The sequence below is a fragment of the Littorina saxatilis genome, linkage group LG6, assembly GCF_037325665.1.
Source record: "Littorina saxatilis isolate snail1 linkage group LG6, US_GU_Lsax_2.0, whole genome shotgun sequence".
Classification (NCBI taxonomy): Eukaryota; Metazoa; Mollusca; class Gastropoda; order Littorinimorpha; family Littorinidae; genus Littorina; species Littorina saxatilis.
In genome coordinates, this window is record NC_090250.1 from 7,861,720 (window position 1) to 7,881,167 (window position 19,448).

The 19,448-nt window shown below is 42.5% G+C and overlaps 1 protein-coding gene and 1 pseudogene across 6 annotated transcripts in view; one reads left to right on the plus strand and one right to left on the minus strand.

Annotated features, from left to right (window-relative positions):
- The window catches only part of LOC138968406 (C-Jun-amino-terminal kinase-interacting protein 4-like), a 135,613-nt gene that overhangs the window by 24,280 nt on the left and 91,885 nt on the right, over nt 1-19,448 (minus strand). For all 6 annotated transcript variants that reach the window (XM_070340994.1, XM_070340993.1, XM_070340991.1 and 3 more), the window contains 2 exons: nt 9,143-9,244; nt 1,176-1,217 (listed from right to left, as the gene is read on the minus strand). In XM_070340994.1, coding sequence (XP_070197095.1) covers nt 1,176-1,217; nt 9,143-9,244 — 144 coding nt within the window. The remainder of the gene's footprint in view (nt 1-1,175; nt 1,218-9,142; nt 9,245-19,448) is intronic.
- On the plus strand, nt 16,815-16,926 carry LOC138970047 (5S ribosomal RNA; annotated as a pseudogene).

A 19,448-nucleotide genomic window follows, 5' to 3' on the forward strand; every position in this document is an offset into this window, starting at 1 on the left:
TTAACAATGATGTGTTTTGTGTATGTGATTATTGTTTAGCGCTCTGAGCAGGGGTTAACCCTGGATGCATGCGCTCAAAAAACATGGATATATCTTATTAACTTCACTAGGCCTAAAAGGCAAGAAGAAAAGCTTTCAGCGATTAATGCTAATCAGGAGTGAAGCAAGCATAGCAGCACTAAAATCCATTGGCCATCACAGCTTTTTAAAATCGCCTGTGCAAAAATATCCACGATGGCGACCTTGACACCAAACAGCTGCGAGTAATGATCAGATAAACAAAGGGAAGTCAGCGCTCTAAATGCAAACGACATGTGTAATAGAGTAAGACTTGTGCGGAACCAGTCTCCTGGCACCTGGGAGAATAACAAGCACTGAAACGAGCAAGTGACTTTCATGGGCTCGTAATAATCGATATTATTCCACATCCATATCGCTTATTGGTATTATATTGTGCAGACAGCCTTGAAACCAGCATGGTTTTTTGCTACCAACAATGTTTTTGGAGTGGCACACTTAAAAACAGTCATGTTTTTTCCTGCTTAAAATATGGGAAACCATTAGCACTCCACAAAAATGTGTACGTAATGTGTTTGTATTTATTTTTTATAGAAACATTATATTTTATTATGATCACAAAATTGAAAAAACCAAAGAGTTAAACAACAAAACATGTTTTACAACAAACGATTATCATGGTCACGGGATGGTTTCGTAGTATTTCCTAGTATAGAAGACTTGTAAGATCATATCTATACAATTACATCAATTATGTTAATGTTGACACTTATATTATGTGCGAGTGTTATAAAAATCAATAATCTGGTAACACATTTGAGATTATTTCGAATGCAATCACTCGTGAATATACAGTGCAACCGTGTGCTTTTGTTTTTACTCTGTGCAACATTGACACACATCAGGTGGTTATTTTTCGTTAAATGGTAAACTTGATTATGATAGTTGCACACATCTATTCAAATTAATCACCAAAATGTTGATTACAGTGACGCAAAAAAAAAAGCAGCTTTTTTTCGGCAGATTAAAATGTGAAAAAGTACGCACACACAAATAAAAATAAAACAAAAATAAACTTTCTTCAAAGCAAAGAACCAGCAAATAAAAAGTGAGTAACTGAAAAACTGTCACAAAAAAAGAAAACAAAGTCTGCAAACCGAGCATGGAAGTAGTTTTTTGAGATGACAGCCTCTCATCCACTGAAATGTACAGCGAACAAAAGAACCATGTCAAAAAGAATGACAATTAAAGCCTGCAGGAAATGGTATAAAGCGACACAAAACTAACCATAGCAGGACACAACCAAACAAAATAACAACAAATGAAAACCAGGAAAAAATCCCCCCTCCGAAAAAGTTAAAACGAAAACAAAACGAGAAGGAAATCTTCTTTCCAAACATCCACGCAACACCCTCTATACAAACCGGTATGAGCATAAAAATCAAATATAAATACATTGCCCTTCCCAACTAACTTAGGCTAACACTTTCTACCCCACCTATGTTGATCAATGGTTTTTTTTTTAGCCGAGACCAGCTATACTGCAGCAGATCACTCAGAATTGTAGTAACTGTGTAGTAACTGTGTAGCTACTGTGGATCAACACGCTGGAATGCAGGCGTTAGATGGACGTTACAGGAAGCAACTGAAGCTAACAGTCTGAGCGATATATCCGTACCTGGTCAGATAGAGCCGTATGAGTGGGTACGGATATATTCGTACCTGGGATACAATCAGTCAGATAACAGTAGGTTAAATTCCCTAAAATGCTACAAAGACCTAACGTTAGATACAAAAGCTATGGTATACATCCCCTAAAATGCTGCAGAGAGAGGCGGTCTGTGCTTTGACCAAAATGCATGATTTTTCCTGAAAGAATATGAACATGAGACAAACACTTCCTACGAGAAAGCTGCTTTTCTGTTGCGTTTTTTGTTCACTTAAAAGCAAGCAGCACTGTAAGCAGGTGAAAACAAAAGCAAAGCATATTTGCTTGGAAACGTTTGAAGCTCAACACTTACGTGGAGCCTGCCATACGTTTTGCACCCTCCTCCCCTCCCCTCACACACACACACACACACACACACACACACACACACACACACACACACACATCCTTACGCGTGTCCCGAATGCGGACATTATCCAGACGTTTCTCATTAACACTTTTTCGTAAACTTTTGATAACCAGATGCCACCTGAAATTGGCATGGAACATATCAAGAGGGAGAAGGAGAGGAGCAACAAAAAAGAAGAAGAGTGAGATAACCATGATTTTTTGTCATCGACGAATTTTCTTTTCAATTTTCATTTTAAAAACCCGTATCCAACGATCTTCTGGAGATGATACCTCCCTCCATCCCCCCTCCCCCTTACCCAAGCCCCCCTCAACCCCCCCCCCCCCCCCCGCAATTCCTCTATCTATCATAGCCAGCCCTCTGAACCTCCCAAATACAATAGATTGGATATATTTCAAGCTTGTAAATGCACCAGGCGAAGGGTTAAACACCCTAGTTCGTCAAAAATCAACAAAGCAAGTTACGGAATTTTCAGAAGTTGTGAGCATAATAACCTTCCATGTGTTGTAGTTTCTTAAGAACAGATGATATGTACAGAAATCTAACCCTGTAGCGTCCATGCAGCTACAAATAAAAAAATAAATATAAATTAAATTTTGAAAGAGCTTGGTTTGATTTTTCTCTCTCCTTTTCAATTTTGGTTCACTGCTGTTTGTTTTTACTTTTATTTTTGGGTTTACTTTTCCTTTCCCTAAATTGTAAGAAGCCTCCATAGACCGAACGTTTTGATTTGTTCTGTCTTTGTATCGGTGAGTACAGATCTCTTTTGTTTTAACAATGTAAAATTCAATGAAGTCAAAGATATTCCAGGTTACGCTAATCTTACCGGAGCCTGGAATATCTTTGGTTGAGTTACTCTCTGCGGGTTTCGCATGTTACACGAAAGTATGTTGCGCGACTTATACCCCTTTTCCCCAAACGCTGTCACATAGGAATAAATGTATTGCTGTTTCAATCCGATTATTGCATTAAGAGCACTCAAACGAATGATCGGCTTATAACACAAAGGAGATGGAAATGTCCGCCGCAATCACGTGCGCTAGTCTGTAAATTGATGCGGAGTCGATTAACAAAACAAAAAACCAAAAGAGAATTAAAAAAAAAGCATTTCTGTGGTTCGTTCAATCTCGCAAAGGAACTTTTTGTTTTTGATCTTTTATACGCCCGCAGGCGCCAGCAAAATAAAGGGAAGTAAGTGGTGAATGGTAAATTGTACGCTACCGCGGTAGGAATGAATGCGTATACGATAAATAGCATTGCGTATACTATAAATAGCATTGCGTATACTATAAATAGCATTGCGTATACTATAAATAGCATTGCGTATACTATAAATAGCATTGCGTATACTATCAATAGCATTGCGTATACTATAAATAGCATTGCGTATACTATAAATAGCATTGTGCTCAAATGATTCAGTTTATTTCATTTTCCTCACTCCAAAAAGGAGAAACAGAATCCGTTAGTCGCCTCTTACGACATGCTGGGGAGCATCGGGTAAATTCTTTCTTGTCCCAACCAATATGGGACTCCCCCTAACCCGCGGGGGGTAACTCTGGAAATAACTCTGTCGGGTTTGTATGGGTTGTGAAAGAGTGAATACTCGTGCTTTTAGTGAGGCAAACTTTCCACACCTTCTCCTTGTCCACGTGTTTCGGACACACCCCTCGCCAGTGACTGGCCTATAATGTCACGTGGGAAAGTTTGCCACAATAAAAGCGAAAGGTTTTCACTCACTCACAACCCACACACGCCTGACAAGAGTTATTTCCGAACATCGTCTATCCTGAGGATGCTAGACTATTGTGTATTCAGAGATTTCATGTTGATGAGAAAAATAATACATCGAGAGCGCCTGTGAAACGGCGGTTTAAAAATTAAGCAAACGAAAAACAAAAAACAACATGAAGGGGACAGCAACGCAGGGTCTAAAGTTTCAATCATTACCAGCTTCGCCGATATTCTAAGCGACAAAAAGAAAATCATTTCCTCATTTTTATAATTCCCCCTTCGCTATGCCGCTGTCAATCCAATCTAAAAAAAAATTATAAAAAAAAAAAGTCTGAGTGCTAGAAATCAGATCCGATTATTTCGTTATATTCAATATTAACAAAAGGGAGAGTAGACATTCTAACGCTCCCTTAGATAATTCCCTCTCCCTTTCAGTCGCTGTCTTCCTGAATTATAATTAAACCCCGTTCCCTGAATGATAATTAAGCCCCGTTCCCTAATTCGTCGAACATTAACACTATTCCCTCAAAATAATGAACATTTGAGTTTTTCAGCATTGACATTTTAGCTGAAATGTGTGGAACGTGCAAGATTTTTAACTTCTTTTTCAAACTTTGGACGTGGAAGATCTTCGTGACGAACACTACAGAGTAGAAACTGGAGGTTTTATTCCGGATGTAACGTCCCACAGGACAAGACTTGTTTATTCCGGGATGTAACGTCCCACAGGACAAGACTTGTTTATTCCGGGATGTAACGTCGCACAGGACAAGACTTGTTTATTCCGGGATGTAACGTCCCACAGGACAAGACTTGTTTATTCCGGATGTAACGTCCCACAGGACAAGACTTGTTTATTCCGGGATGTAACGTCCCACAGGACAAGACTTGTTTATTCCGGGATGTAACGTCCCACAGGACAAGACTTGTTAACTTTGAAAAGGATATCAAGATTTGTAACAAGATTTCTAACAAAATTTGTAACAAGATTTCTAACAAGATTTGTAACAAGATTTGAAGAAACAAATGTGAAAAGACATGAGCTTGTATATGTTACAGTAAATTCATCAAACCAGTAAATTTGTAAATTTACTAAAATTTTCAGTAAATTTGTAAATTTCCTGGGTGTCAAACTCAGTAAATTTGTACAACCCTTCTAGATAGTTACTGTGCTAGACCTAAACGAAACTACTTTTAAGCATGGAGACTGCCTTGTAATCTGAGAAAGGAAACAAACGTCGGTCTCTGATAGCCATAAGGGGCGATACACAAAACCAATAACCCATCCATCTCTTCATCTCTTCCTCGTCGTAAAGCAAGGGTAAAGAATCAATGAGATATCTCATCCCCTGGGTTGCTTTCAGCCAACACAAAAACCTGGCGAAACTGCCAATAATAACCTACGCCAAGCAATAAGGTAGCAAAGAGAATAAATGCAACACTTGCCAGCGCCAGAGACAGTATTAAGCCTCCAGGCGCTACTAGCAGTGTGGTTGAGCATACTTTGCAGAGGCCGGGTAAAGGAGTTAAAAAGCATGTAGGTACAGCGAGGGAAACAGGCTCGAAATAGAGCAGAACAAAAATATGTAAACTGATGCTTTCAATGTTTTGTTCTCTTCGTTCTATCGAAAAGCTATGTTCATTCGCTTGGGGGAAATAACAGTAAATGCTTTGCAGAGGTTGGGTAAAGGAGTTGAAAAGCATGTAGGCATAGAGAGGAAAACAGGCACGAAATAGAGCGGAACAACAATATTTTAGCTGCTCTGCTTCCACTGTTTCGTTCTCTTGAGTCCTAGCCAACAGCTATGTTCATTCGCTTGGAGGAAAAAAGACCCCAGTAAATCGCAAAGAAGGATGACGATGAAGAAAGCCTTCTTAAAAAATGAACACACACACACACACACACACACACACACACACACACACACACACACACACACACACACACACACACACATATATACACTGTGACAAATACACACACACACACACACACACACACACACACATATATATACACTGTGACAAATACACACACGCACCCCCCCTCCAAACACACGAACATACACACACATACATACTCATACACACACACACATCGAAACATGTGAGCAGTTGGTGAGAAGACAATTTCTTGTAAGATCGTAGCCTAACACACGCAAACCGGTGCTTGGTTGTGAAGAAATAAGGAGGGATGTATGTATGTGTGTGTGTTGGAGGAGGTTGATGTGGCTGGGGGGGGGGGGGGGTGCTTTGGATAGACAGGAGAGTAAAGAGGGAAGGGGAGGGGGGAAGGGGGGTCGGTAGAAGAGCACAGAAGCCTGCAAATTGGCGCGTGCAGTGTCGTTACCGATTTTGCAAAGTTAGCGTTAGTTACTGGCTGAAGCGGCGAAAAGGGGAATAGAAACCCGAGCGGTTTGGCTGTCTGGGGTTGGCTTCCGCAAAATCAATCACAAAGATGAGAAGTGTGTGGGGGGGGGGGGGTCGCAGGGGCGGATTGAAGGGATAGAGGGGGGGGGGTAAAGAGAGAGAGAGCGAGAGAGAGAGAGAGAGGAGAGAGAGAGAGCGCGAGAGAGAGAGCGAGAGAGAGAGAGAGAGCGAGCGAGAGAGAGAGAGCGAGAGAGAGAGAGAGCGAGAGAGAGAGAGAGAGGAGAGAGAGAGAGAGACAGAGACAGAGACAGAGAGAAAGAGAGACGACAGAAAGAGACAGAGACAGATACAGACAGACAGATCGACCACAAAAAAAGATATAAAAATAGACAGCCCAAAAGACAGCCAAATACAGAGACAGAGCCAGTCGCTCTGAGTCAATACCCATAAACTAGCTGCAACCAGGCAGTTATATAATACACTAGGTATATATATACCGTATATACTGTACATACCATCACCAAATATGGAACCCAACACAAATCTCCCATAAGTCGTATTTATGCAGCAAACAAAAGATAAAAGAAGCCGGAGGTAAATACAGCAATATCGACCTGTTGGATATGCATAGGTTGCGGAGATATGTCAAGGAAGTCTGACCAGGAAAGATGGATGTGCTGCTAATGGGATTCTATACAAGTCGGCGAGATACAGCAAAGTTACAGGCTCAGTCCTTCGCGGGGAAACGATTGGGGTCATTAGCACATATCTCCCCTCGCTTTGACATGGGATAAGACCATCCCTCCACTTAGACAAGTACCAAAACCCAACAGCTCTGGATGTTTTCTGTGCAGAGTAACTCAATAGCCACTCACGGAAATCTAATACCATAAGCCATATCTTGAGTACGGATCCATAATGTCAAATATCATATATGTCACGGAGCTAAAATTGAATAAAGTTTTGTTTAACCCAATCTGCGAAATCAATGTATTACAAAACTTCCCATTTTGCACAGAAAACACTCACGATGTTGATTTTTGGTCAATGTTCAAGTAGATGGAAGGTCTCCCCCCTTGTAAAAGCCTTATCTGAGATAGTGAGCTCAATCGTTTTCTAGTGAAAGACTGCGCCTTAAAACAAAATCGCTATTAATACTGTAGATGCAAAAGCAAAAGATCATGATTAATTATCTTCCCTTCACCTTTACATCAGCGTTTTCAGAAATGGGTTAATGGGGTTTTTCTTCTTATTCTTTTTTCTACATCATAATTATAGCCAGGATACATGACGAATGACAAAACCAGGGTCGGATTGACCTTTCCGACACACAAGGAAGAAAACTTGTGATAGATGATCACAATGCTTTTAGCTGAGTGGGCGAATCTCATTAGTATTGGCGAATTCATCATCTGCAAAAGTGCATTCTATCTTATTTTATTTGATCTGTTAAGTTATTGGCAAATGCATCATCTGCAAAAGTGCACGTTATCATTTGTTTTCAGTGTACACAAAAGGCGTCGTTTCTGAAACTCGGGCAGGTTATTCCGCACAATTAATATGATATCGTATAATGACTTTAGTCTTTACAGCATTTGGGAACGTACAATACCCAGAGTACGTATCCTTGCAGAGCTGTGTAGATTCTTGTTTACTCATAAAAAAACTAAATCAACTTCACTGTTACGTTTTTCGATACCAGACAGCCTAGTAGGTTTCATACTCGCATCGATCACTCAAACTGTGGGAAGCGAAATAGACGAACTCCGGACATTTCTTTCTTTATTTGGTGTTTAACGTCGTTTTCAACCACGAAGGTTATATCGGGACGGAACTCCGGAAATAACTCTACCGGGTTTGTATGGGTTGTGAAAGAGTTAACACTCTTGCTTTTAGTGAGGCAAGCTTTCCACACGTGCTCCTTGTCCACGTGTGTCAGACACACCCCTCGCTAGTGACTGGCTTACAATGTCACGAAGGAATGTTTGACTCACTAAAAGCAAGAGTATTCACTGTTTCACGACCCATACAAACCCGACAGAGTTATTTCCGAACATCGTCTGAGGGGGATGGTTATTATTGGTTATTATTCTTTATCGTCTCTTCCGCTGATATTGCTATTCGAGACCGATACAAGTTTGTTTCTTTCTTCAGTTTTGTCAGGGGAAGCATGGGTTTGCGAATGACAATGACAATGATAATGACAATGATAGTGACAGTGACAATGATAATGACAGTGACAGTGACAATGACAGTGACAATGCCAATGACAATGATAGTGACAATGATAGTGACAATGACAATGATAATGACACTGATAATGACAGTGACAGTGACAATGATAATGCCAATGACAGTGACAATGCCAATGATAGTGACAGTGACAGTGACAATGACTATGACAATGATAATGACAACGACAATGATAGTGACAATGACAATGATAATGACAATGATAGTGACAATGACAATGACAATGACAGTGACAATACCAATGACAATGATAGTGACAATGATAGTGACAATGACAATGATAATGGCACTGATAATGACAGTGACAGTGACAATGATAATGCCAATGACAGTGACAATGCCAATGATAGTGACAGTGACAGTGACAGTGACAATGACTATGACAATGACAACGACAATGATAGTGACAATGACAATGACAATGATAGTGACAGTGACAATGCCAATGACAGTGACAATGCCAATGATAGTGACAGTGACAATGACTATGACAATGCTAGTGACAATGACAATGACAATGATAATGACAATGACAATACGAATGGAGTGTTTAGCGACAGAAAGATATACGCGGGCGTTTTTTGCACGTGAGTCATGGGGAATTAGCAGCACAAACTGTGACAGAGGACATAGGACGTGGAGGCAAAACACAGGGCTAAAAATAAAAGAATAGAAACCGGGACACTGACAGGCTTCCAGAGGATGAGCGGAGTAGGAGTGGAACCTTTCCTCTCCAGGGGCGGACTCTAACATCGTCACCTTGCTGCCTCGTCGCTTTCTCGGTTTGGGATCTGCGGCGCACATCATAAAATGAAGAAAGAACATTATAGAGAGGTCGACATGGACATAAACGCACACCAGGAAAGTCTCCTGTAAGCATATCTTGCTTCGAGCGTAAACGTAAACGTAAACGTAAACGATGATGTCAGCCATAACAGATTTGTCCCGGCTTTTACGCGGAGTGGCAGCATCCTTCCATTTAAACACATACCAAAAATCAACATCGTGACTGAGTTCTGTACAGAATTGAGAATATCTTTGCCGGATTAATTTCGTTACTAACACAAATATTAACGTGGAAAATCTATTCAGCACCCCCCCCCCCCACCCACACACACACACACACACACACACACACACAAAAAGCCCCTTTTCAGCAGAGCACAGTCATGCTGCTCAATATTGCCCAAGTGGAAGGATGATCCGATCCCATGTAAAGGCCTGGACAGATAATAGGTGGTGCACTTGGTCGTTTACACGGGGAAGACAGTATCTTTAAACTCTATGTATTTTTACCATATGGTTTTGACGTTCGCTTTGCCAGTTCGCATGTGGTTACCTGGGTGGTACGTGTGAGATAGGTGTGAGACAGACAAGGACGCGGGCACACAAATAGACTGTACTCTAATCCAGAGGTTGGTGTAAGTATAAATGAAGACAGGTACACAATATCCTGGTTTATACACACACAATCGCACGCACGGATGAACGCACGCACGCACACACACGCACACACACACACACACACACACACACACACACACACGCACACGCGCGCACACACTTTCACACCCTCGCTCGCACGAACGCACGGTCGCACTGCACATACACACACACACATAACACACACACGCGTGCGCGCGCATGCACACACGCACGTACGCACACACACAAACACACACCATGAACATTCGAATGTTTATGTTCTTAATTTCTTTGAGCGAATCTTAATGTTAATTATTTTTTAAATCAGACTCTTCCCTCCCTCAGTCACAACTTAAATGTACCCCCATTAACACCTCAACCGACCACACACAATCCACCACCACCCCCCCCCCCTCCCCCCCAACACCCACCCCTCAAAGCCAGTACTGAAAAGCAAAGGTCGTGACATACGATCAATTTATAACTTTTAATCCGCACAATCCCACATTGATCAGGGCGTGGTAATAGCCTGCAGCATTTCCTTAAGTAATGATCCTGCATGTATGCACAGCTTCAATGCGCGTGTACATGTATCCGGGTGTGGGGGGGGGGGGGAGCGGGGAGGTCTTTGCTTACTGTTAACTAGGGGGTGACACCGATCGATCTTTGCCTAGTCTAGCGTGCCCTTAAGTACGCGGACACTAAGTCACCCGTAGTTAACGTTATAGTTAACGTAACCGAAAGCTAAATACAGCGCGGGCGAGGAGAGACTCGTCGTCGAAAAAGCTTACTACAAGCTGCTCGCATAGTTTTACGGCCTGAGGTCTCGCGGCTGAAAGTCCGTAACCCCTGCCCCGGTTGCGTAACTTACGTAACTACCACTACGGTGCTATCTTCTTCAAAGCGGTCCGTAAAGGCACAGTAAGCCTCCCGTAAACCATCACAGATACTGTCAGGCTTTTACACACAGTACAAACACCCTTCCATTTGAAGGCTCACCGAACGGGAACATCCTAGGTGCCCTACGTAGTAAAGAGCGAGTAATTTTCAAAGAATTAATTTTGCGGATTGTCTGATAACAAAATCGGACCGTGGTGCGTTTTGGCGCTAGACCTAACTTTTAAAATCTAAATAATAAATTGACAGCTTCTTACACAAACATTCTCAAATAATAAAAGAATTTGTTTTTCATCAAGACAAGATCAGTACAATTCGAAGTTTTGAAAGTTTGAAAAAAGAAAAGCCCGGAAGCAGGGTCACGCAAGGTCGTGGTTCTCGTAGCAGACGACGGTTTATGCCTATCGCCAGTTCCTCTGAACAGTCAAAAGCCATCGCTAGAGTTCTTGTGAATCACAGCCGTGTGTTTCGTTTAGATTCAGAGGTACATAATAACGTGCTATTGCAGATAAGCTTACAGCGAGTCGCATTCAAATTACAAACTGACGACTGCATTGTGAAAAAAGTAAACTGGATCACACGGGTTCACGATGGCTCAGGGGTAAGATAAACCACGCAAAAATAAATTCTTTGAAAATTACTCGCTCTTTACGGAGGGCACCTAGGATGTTCTCAAGCGGTGAGTGTTTAAATGAAAGGGTGTTTGTACTGTGTGTAAAAGCCTGACAGTATTTGTGATGGTTTACGGGAGGCTTACTGTGCCTTTAATTGAGCCTGAATTCGATTTTGCGAAGACTTCGCGAAGTCTTTTTACCGAAAACTCAGACATAAAGCTTCGTGTGACCAGCTTCGCCAAGTTAAGGACAGGCTTAACGGAGTCAGGCTTAACGCCCCTAAAGTCTGAACACACACTTGTTCGCATCTCTCATGATCAATGTCGTCATCGTTCAAGCAAACAGAGGCGTGGTTGCTGTTATTCTTGTGTTTCCGTTTTTGCCCTTGTATTTTAACTTTTCCACAGGCAAGAAAGCACATTTAGCTAACAAGTCACCGCAAGAACAAAACAAGTCGCGTAAGGCGAAATTACTACATTTAGTCAAGCTGTGGAACTCACAGAATGAAACTGAACGCACTGCATTTTTTCACAATGACCGTAGTCCGCCGCTTGTGCATAACGGAGTGAAACTGACGAGCCTGTTCAGCGCGGTAGTGGTTTCGCTGTGCTGCATAGCATGCTTTTCTGTACCTCGCTTTGTTTTAACTTTCTGAGCGTGTTTTTAATCCAAACATATCATATCTATATGTTTTTGGAATCAGTAACCGACAAGGAATAAGATGAAATTGTTTTTAAATCGATTTCGGAAATTTAATTTTGATGATGATTTTTATATTTTTAATTTGTAGAGCTTGTTTTTAATCCAAATATAACATATTTATATGTTTTTGGAATCAGGAAATGATGCAGAATAAGATGAACGTAAATTTGGATCGTTATATATATATATAAAAAAAAATGTATTACAATTTTCAGATTTTTAATGACCAAAGTCATAAATTAATTTTTAAGCCACCAAGCTGAAATGCAATACCGAAGTCCGGCCTTCGTCAAAGATTGCTTTACAAAAATTTCAATCAATTTGATTGAAAAATGAGGGTGTGACAGTGCCGCCTCAACTTTTACAAAAAGCCGGATATGACGTCATCAAAAGTATTTATCCCCGAGTACGCAGTACTGGGGTCCTGCAGACTTTAATTGTGTGTGTGTCTGTCTGTCTGTCTCGACTTAACAGCTTATTGCTGGGAAACTACTGGGCGCAGTTCGTTCAAAAGTTGATACACTAACTTGATAATAGGTCCGATTGATCGTATTAAAACTTCATAATGTTACCTGGGACCTAAATGCCAAATAAATCACAAAATCCACTCTTAACGGCAGGCGCGATTCGCGGTGGGATAGAACGTCTCGATTCCCCCTCTATGTTGACTAAATGTAATGAAGTCTTCATCCCACAAGCTGGAGAGAGAGAGAGAGAGAGAGAGAGAGAGAGAGAGAGAGAGAGAGAGAGAGAGAGAGAGAGACAGACAGACAGAGAGAGACAGACAGACAGAGAGAGAGAGAGACAGAGAGAGAGAGAGACAGACAGACAGACAGAGAGAGACAGAGAGAGACAGACAGACAGACAGACAGACAGACTGACAGACAGACAGACAGACAGACAGACAGACAGACAGACAGACAGACAGACAGACAGACAGACAGACAGACAGACAGACAGACAGACAGACAGAGAGAGCGAGAGAGAAAAAAAGAAAAGACAGTAAGGAAGAAAGATAAAAATAAAACAAAGAGAAAGGAAGCAAAAGAAAAGAAATATTCACGAAGTGAAACGAACTGAAGGAATTTCCATGGCATTCTCAGACAGTAACTTTCGCTATCCGACTCTCATCTCTGAAGGGAGCTAATGAAGCAAACAAGATTCTGGCGGTGGCCTCCCCTTGGTCACGTGCGCCAATCAACTCGAAGGCAGACGACACAAAGGGGAGGGAACTCCGAACTGGGGCCAAGACTTGGAGCGACCGGTTGGAAGCAAAAAGAACACGAACATCCCGCACAGAAAACAGAAATACAAACAGTTCCACGGAAAGACTAGGACAAGAAAAACCACGACCTATACAACTCACTTCGATAGCAATCGTCTTTATCGTAGGATCTGTGGGGAAACAGACTCTTCAATTCGATAAGGTTCTTGGGGGCGAATTGGAAGCTTCCAAGGCTATTCTGCAAGATCGGAGGAGACACTTCCGACGTGTCTGGGTTAAGTTTGGTGCAAACGCCTGAAGTTGATTGTAAATACGATTCATATTTGCAAAACGCGCTTCTGGGGACCCGCTGCCGAACTGCAGGACTTCCTGGCTATGATCATCGAACCTAGAAGCAGAACAAGAAGAAGGAAAGGCCAGATCCGATCCATCTTCTCAGTTTTCCAGAGCAGACATGTTTTTTCTTATCTTCCACCTCCGGACCGGACACTGCTACCAAAATACACGCCTAATAGTATGGAAGATAGTGTGATTCTAGGGATGGCTGGTTGGTTGGTTTTTCATGTTATTTCAACCAATTTGGCTATTCTTGCAGACATGCCCTCTACTGAACACGAACAGTCCTGACTCGGACCAAACTGTGGGGGACGTTCGACGAACCAAGAAGCCCCCCCCCCCCCCCTACCTCCCCAAGTTTATGACATCTTCAGGATTCCAAGCTCGACACAACCAGTCTTACAGAGAAGAAGAAGGATCCTTATCGAGAGTGAGCCTATCCAACCTGTCAAACCCTAGTTAAAGGCGCATAAATGAAAACTTCAGAGTCTATTATTTTCCTAGGAGGACCTACAGCGATCGCGTGAAACGATTTCTTGTGTGTTGTAACTGGCACACGTCTTTCCAACGATTAGGCAAAAAAAAAAAAAAAAATAGGTGTGGTTAAGGTAACATAGTCCAAAAAAATAGGGTAGGAAGGTAGGCAATCACTTTTTTTTTCCTTTTTTTTCTAATGTGTACAAATTAAACCTACTTGACTGGGAAATAAGTGTGCGACTCGAGCGCTTTCGCTTTCATTGCGTTTTCTGCACTCGTTTTTTTTTTTTTTAGACAAATGTAATAAAAAGTTATAGGGTCAGCCCCTAAAAATAAGGTAGGTCGGGTTACCGTAACCACACCTTTTTTTTTTAGGCCTTAAGATGCCGTAAAGTGATAGAGCAAAGTCACATTGCATTCTAATCGCGGAGCCCCTTCTTTGTTAAACTAAAGTCAGAAACGTGTGAATTTAATACAAACACCAAAATAACAGTGAGTTTTTCTACACGCTACTATAGTCCTTTAGCCTACTCAGCAAAACAGAACTAGAGAGCATTGAAAAGGGGGTGCCTGCAAGAAAAAAAGCAATCGTTTGAATGAAGCGTTGACAGTTGCTCATGTGTCACAAATTAAATGTCATTCCAACCCCGTCATATCCGGCTCGATGGGGAAGTAATGTTGCAACCCCCCCCCCCCCTTCCCTCTCTCTCTCTCTCTCTCTCTCTCTCTCTCTCTCTCTCTCTCTCTCTCTCTCCCTCTCTCTCTCTCCTCCTCCTCTCCTCCTCCTCCTCCTCGTCCTCCTCCTACGAAAGATTCAAAAGCTGTCTACCTTAAAAAGCCCGTAATACCTTTCCAGCGTTAACCTTTCAGGAAATTATCTGGACAAATCTCCCTAGACCGTATCCGTCAAAATAATGAATCTCAAACATATCTCTGCGCTCCATCCCACACACACCTCCCTCCAACACCTCAATCCCAACCATCCCACAGGCCTTCCGCCGCGTGAAAAATACTGTCAGCAGCCGTAGCTATACAAAAAATTCCTCAACGAATTCCTGATATTGTCAAAATAATGAATAAAAACAGATATATGTTATATGAAGTCTTATATCGCGCGCGTATCTCCAGACTCGGACTCAAGGCGCAGGGATCTATATCTCTCCCCCATTCTCTCTCTCCCTGGACCCCGTCACCAACCCCCAACCCCCCACCACCACCACCCAACCATTCCCCCATAATATCCACAGCAAATTCGCTAAATGCAATTAAAACATGTTTCTAAAAGTTGCAGTTTTTTTTATGACGCACAATCTTTCCATATCTCAAAAATGATCATGATTTTAAAAGTGACAGTTTTTGTTGTGACGCACAATCTCTTTCCAAATGTATCTCACTCTGCAGCCTAACTGGGTTTTACAACCTCCTATACCGGAGGGGTGGGCCGAGAGATCTCCAACATTTCTCTAATGAAAATCCTCTCATCACCCGCAGGCAAAAAGGTGGAACACCGTCTGCTTAATGGGATTTTATTTTTATAAATCATTGCTGATCTGCTTTTGCTTTTTATTCTTCTTCTTTTTTTTTTTTTTTGGGGGGGGGGGTGGGGGGTGGGTGGGGTGGTGTCAGTAAGGTTGTAGGGATGGGTCTTCCCTCCTGGAGCTATTTATGGATTAAAGGTAAAATCTGTTTCTAATTGATTGCCCGCACTGACAACAGGGACATAATGAGGCTAGAAATAGCAATTGAAACGAGGATCGAAGTTTTGTTGGCCTTTGGAAGTTTTGCTAAAGGGGGGGGGGGGGGGGGGGGGGGGGGGAGGGTTGAAGAGGAAGGTCAGTATGGTTGGGCTTATGATTAGGGAAGAGGGAATATGCATTATAAGCCCCTTAAATAACCGAGGCAACCTACTTTTAAACCTTTTGTAATCATATCCTCAGTCGCCTATCACGTCCTGTTTCTAAGACAGAAATACTGCAGTGCAACAAAAAAAATAAAAACCCAAAAAAAACCACAATAAAACATAAAAATAATAATAACAATAACAAAATAAATGATTAAATCAATAAGTCAGACCTGTTTACCCCCATAAGTGTTTTGGAGTAATGCTCAGCCCCAAAAATAGTAATCCTGGCACAAAAATAGTAATCATCCAGCATTCGTCGCCAATTACAACGCCGCGGCACATGACAACTGTGTCTGCGAAACGCAATCATGCACATATATCCATCGTTTACAAACAAAACACATCAGTCAGTTTTTGAAGTCATCATAATTTCAAAGAAGATCCCATCAAAAGCACATGCATCACTGATTCTTTTTCTTTTGCTCGTAGTAGGCCTTTTTCAGTGTGTCAAGCGCTTCTCTACTGTACTTGCGCTTGCCGAATGAGTGAGGGCGAGACTTCACCACTAGAATAAGGCTCTCCAGCGTCTCGTCAGACAGACATGATCTCTGGTCAGTCCTGTGCTTTTTCACCCCATTTTGCCATTGAAAAAAACAATGCCAAACATGTGAATTGATTAAAAAAAAAAATTAAAAAAAAATTAATTTTTTATTTATGAAAATCGTAGTCTTGACACGGATAGCGGAATGGCGTATTTTTTTCAGAAAATCGTAATAAATTACGCCAAAATCGTAAGGGTAAACAGGTCTGATAAGTAAATAAAAAATCAAATAAAAAAAGACGCCAACGGCCATACCACGTTGAAAGCACCGGTTCTCGTCCGAAGTTAAGCAACGTCGGGCCCGGTTAGTACTTGGATGGGTGACCGCCTGGGAACACCGGGTGCAGTTGGCATCAAAAGGGCGGGGATGTAGCTCAGTCGGTAGCGCGCTGGATTTGTATCCAGTTGGCCGCTGTCAGCGTGAGTTCGTCCCCACGTTCGACGAGAGATTTATTTCTCAGAGTCAACTTTGTGTGCAGACTCTCCTCGGTGTCCGAACACCCCCGTGTGTACACGCAAGCACAAGACCAAGTGCGCACGAAAAAGATCCTGTAATCCATGTCAGAGTTCGGTGGGTTATAGAAACACGAAAATACCCAGCATGCTTCCTCCGAAAACGGCGTATGGCTGCCTAAATGGCGGGGTAAAAAACGGTCATACACGTAAAATTCCACTCGTGCAAAAAACACGAGTGTACGTGGGAGTTTCAGCCCACGAACGCAGAAGAAGAAGAAAAAATAAAAAAAGACCTATTAAGTCGGCGACGTTGGTATTTAAAAACTGTCATGTCAATAACATGGGTTCAATGCTCTGGCTTGCTTCAGGCTAGATACAGTAAATATTTTCTGAGTCAGCTAAATTGCAAGAGAAGTCATGGTCGGAGTCGATTGCGTCTTCGTATGAGAAGCATGCAGTAGGACCGTCGAATCGAATAAAACGAATCAAATGGTCTCATTCTCTCCCAGATAGTTCTGACAAGTGACAGAAGACATGTCAGTGTCTGACAGAACGTGCAAGGCAGGCCCGAATACTGCAGCGCATAAGGTGATATAAATACAGTCAGAAGTCATAAAGCGATAGAGGCGTGAGCGGGACAAACAATCCACAGGCCAATCACTAGCGAGGAGTGTGTCTAAAACACGTGGACGTGGTTTATTCGTCTCACTAAAAGCAAGGGTGTTCACTCTTTCTCAATCCATACAAACCCGACAGACTTATTTCCGAACAACGTCTTTTAGGTGCCAGACTCCACAGTTCGTGGAACGCGTGATTTTGGTGAGAGCTGCCCACGACTACGTGACTGATGGCAGGGGAGATAGGGCGGGGGATGGGGGGAGGGCGGGGGGGGGGGGGAGGGGGAATAGGGGGAGGGGGGGTGACACGAGGCTTGGTTGACTGTCTGACCTTTTCTCGCAATTTCTGGCTGAGCCTTGGTGATTTTTCACATCACTTGTTGGGGTTGACGCTTTTTCTGGGTGTTAGAATCCAATTATCGTTTATCGTTTTATTGTGTGTGTTGCTTTTGTGGGGTGCTTCGTTGCTCCTGAGGCCGGCGTCTTACCAACTAGGCCACTGCGCCCGTCAGGTTAAAACACAGTGGAAGAGGACAGAATGAAGAGGTACAAAGTGGAAAAGGACAGAATGAAGAGGTACAAATAATAATAATAATAATAATAATGATAATGGACATTTATTAATCGCCCCTTCTCACAAGAGCTCACGGCGATTTACATATTAATTTCTGCTGTGTGAGATGGAATTTTTTACACAATACATCACGCATTCACATCGGCCAGTAAATCTCAAGCCATTACGGCGAATATTTACTTTTTACGGCCTGTTATTCCAAGTCACACGGGTATTTGGTGGACAATTTTTATCTATGCCTATACAATTTTGCCAGGAAAGACCCTTTTGTCAATCGTGGGATCTTTAACGTGCACACCCCAATGTAGTGTACACGAAGGGACCTCGGTTTTTCGTCTCATCCGAAAGACTAGCACTTGAACCCACCACCTAGGTTAGGAAAGGGGGGAGAAAATAGCGGCCTGACCCAGGGTCGAACACGCAACCTCTCGATTCCGAGCGCAAGTGCGTTACCACTCGGCCACCCGTGGAAGAGGACAGAATGAAGAGGTACAAAGTGGAAGAGGACAGAATGAAGAGGTACAAAGTGGAAGAGGACAGAATGAAGAGGTACAAAGTGGAAGAGGACAGAATGAAGAGGTACAAAGTGGAAGAGGACAGAATGAAGAGGTACAAAGTGGAAGAGGACAGAATGAAGAGGTACAAAGTGGACGAGGACAGAATGAAGAGGTACAAAGTGGAAGAGGACAGAATGAAGTGGTACAAAGTGGAAGAGGACAGAATGAAGAGGTACAACGTGGAAGAGGACAGAATGAAGAGGTACAAAGTGGACGAGGACAGAATGAAGTGGTACAAAGTGGAAGAGGACAGAATGAAGAGGTACAACGTGGAAGAGGACAGAATGAAGAGGTACAAAGTGGACGAGGACAGAATGAAGAAGACGATGAGTAGGAGGAGAAATGGATAAAGGAGGCGGCCCCTTTGCAACGGAACTGTAGATCTTTAACCCTCCTCTAAGGTGCAGCTACAGAGAAGAAGACCGAGAAAGAGGAGGAATAAGAGGGAAAGAGGAGGAATAAGAGGGAAAGAGGAGGAATAAGAGGGAAAGAGGAGGAATAAGAGGGAAAGAGGAGGAATAAGAGGGAAAGAGAAGGAATAAGAGGGAAAGAGGAGGAATAAGAGGGAAAGAGGAGGAATAAGAGGGAAAGAGGAGGAATAAGAGGGAAAGGTGGAGGCCTTGCAAAACTGTAGAACTTGGACCCTCTAATGTGCAGCTACGAAGAAGACC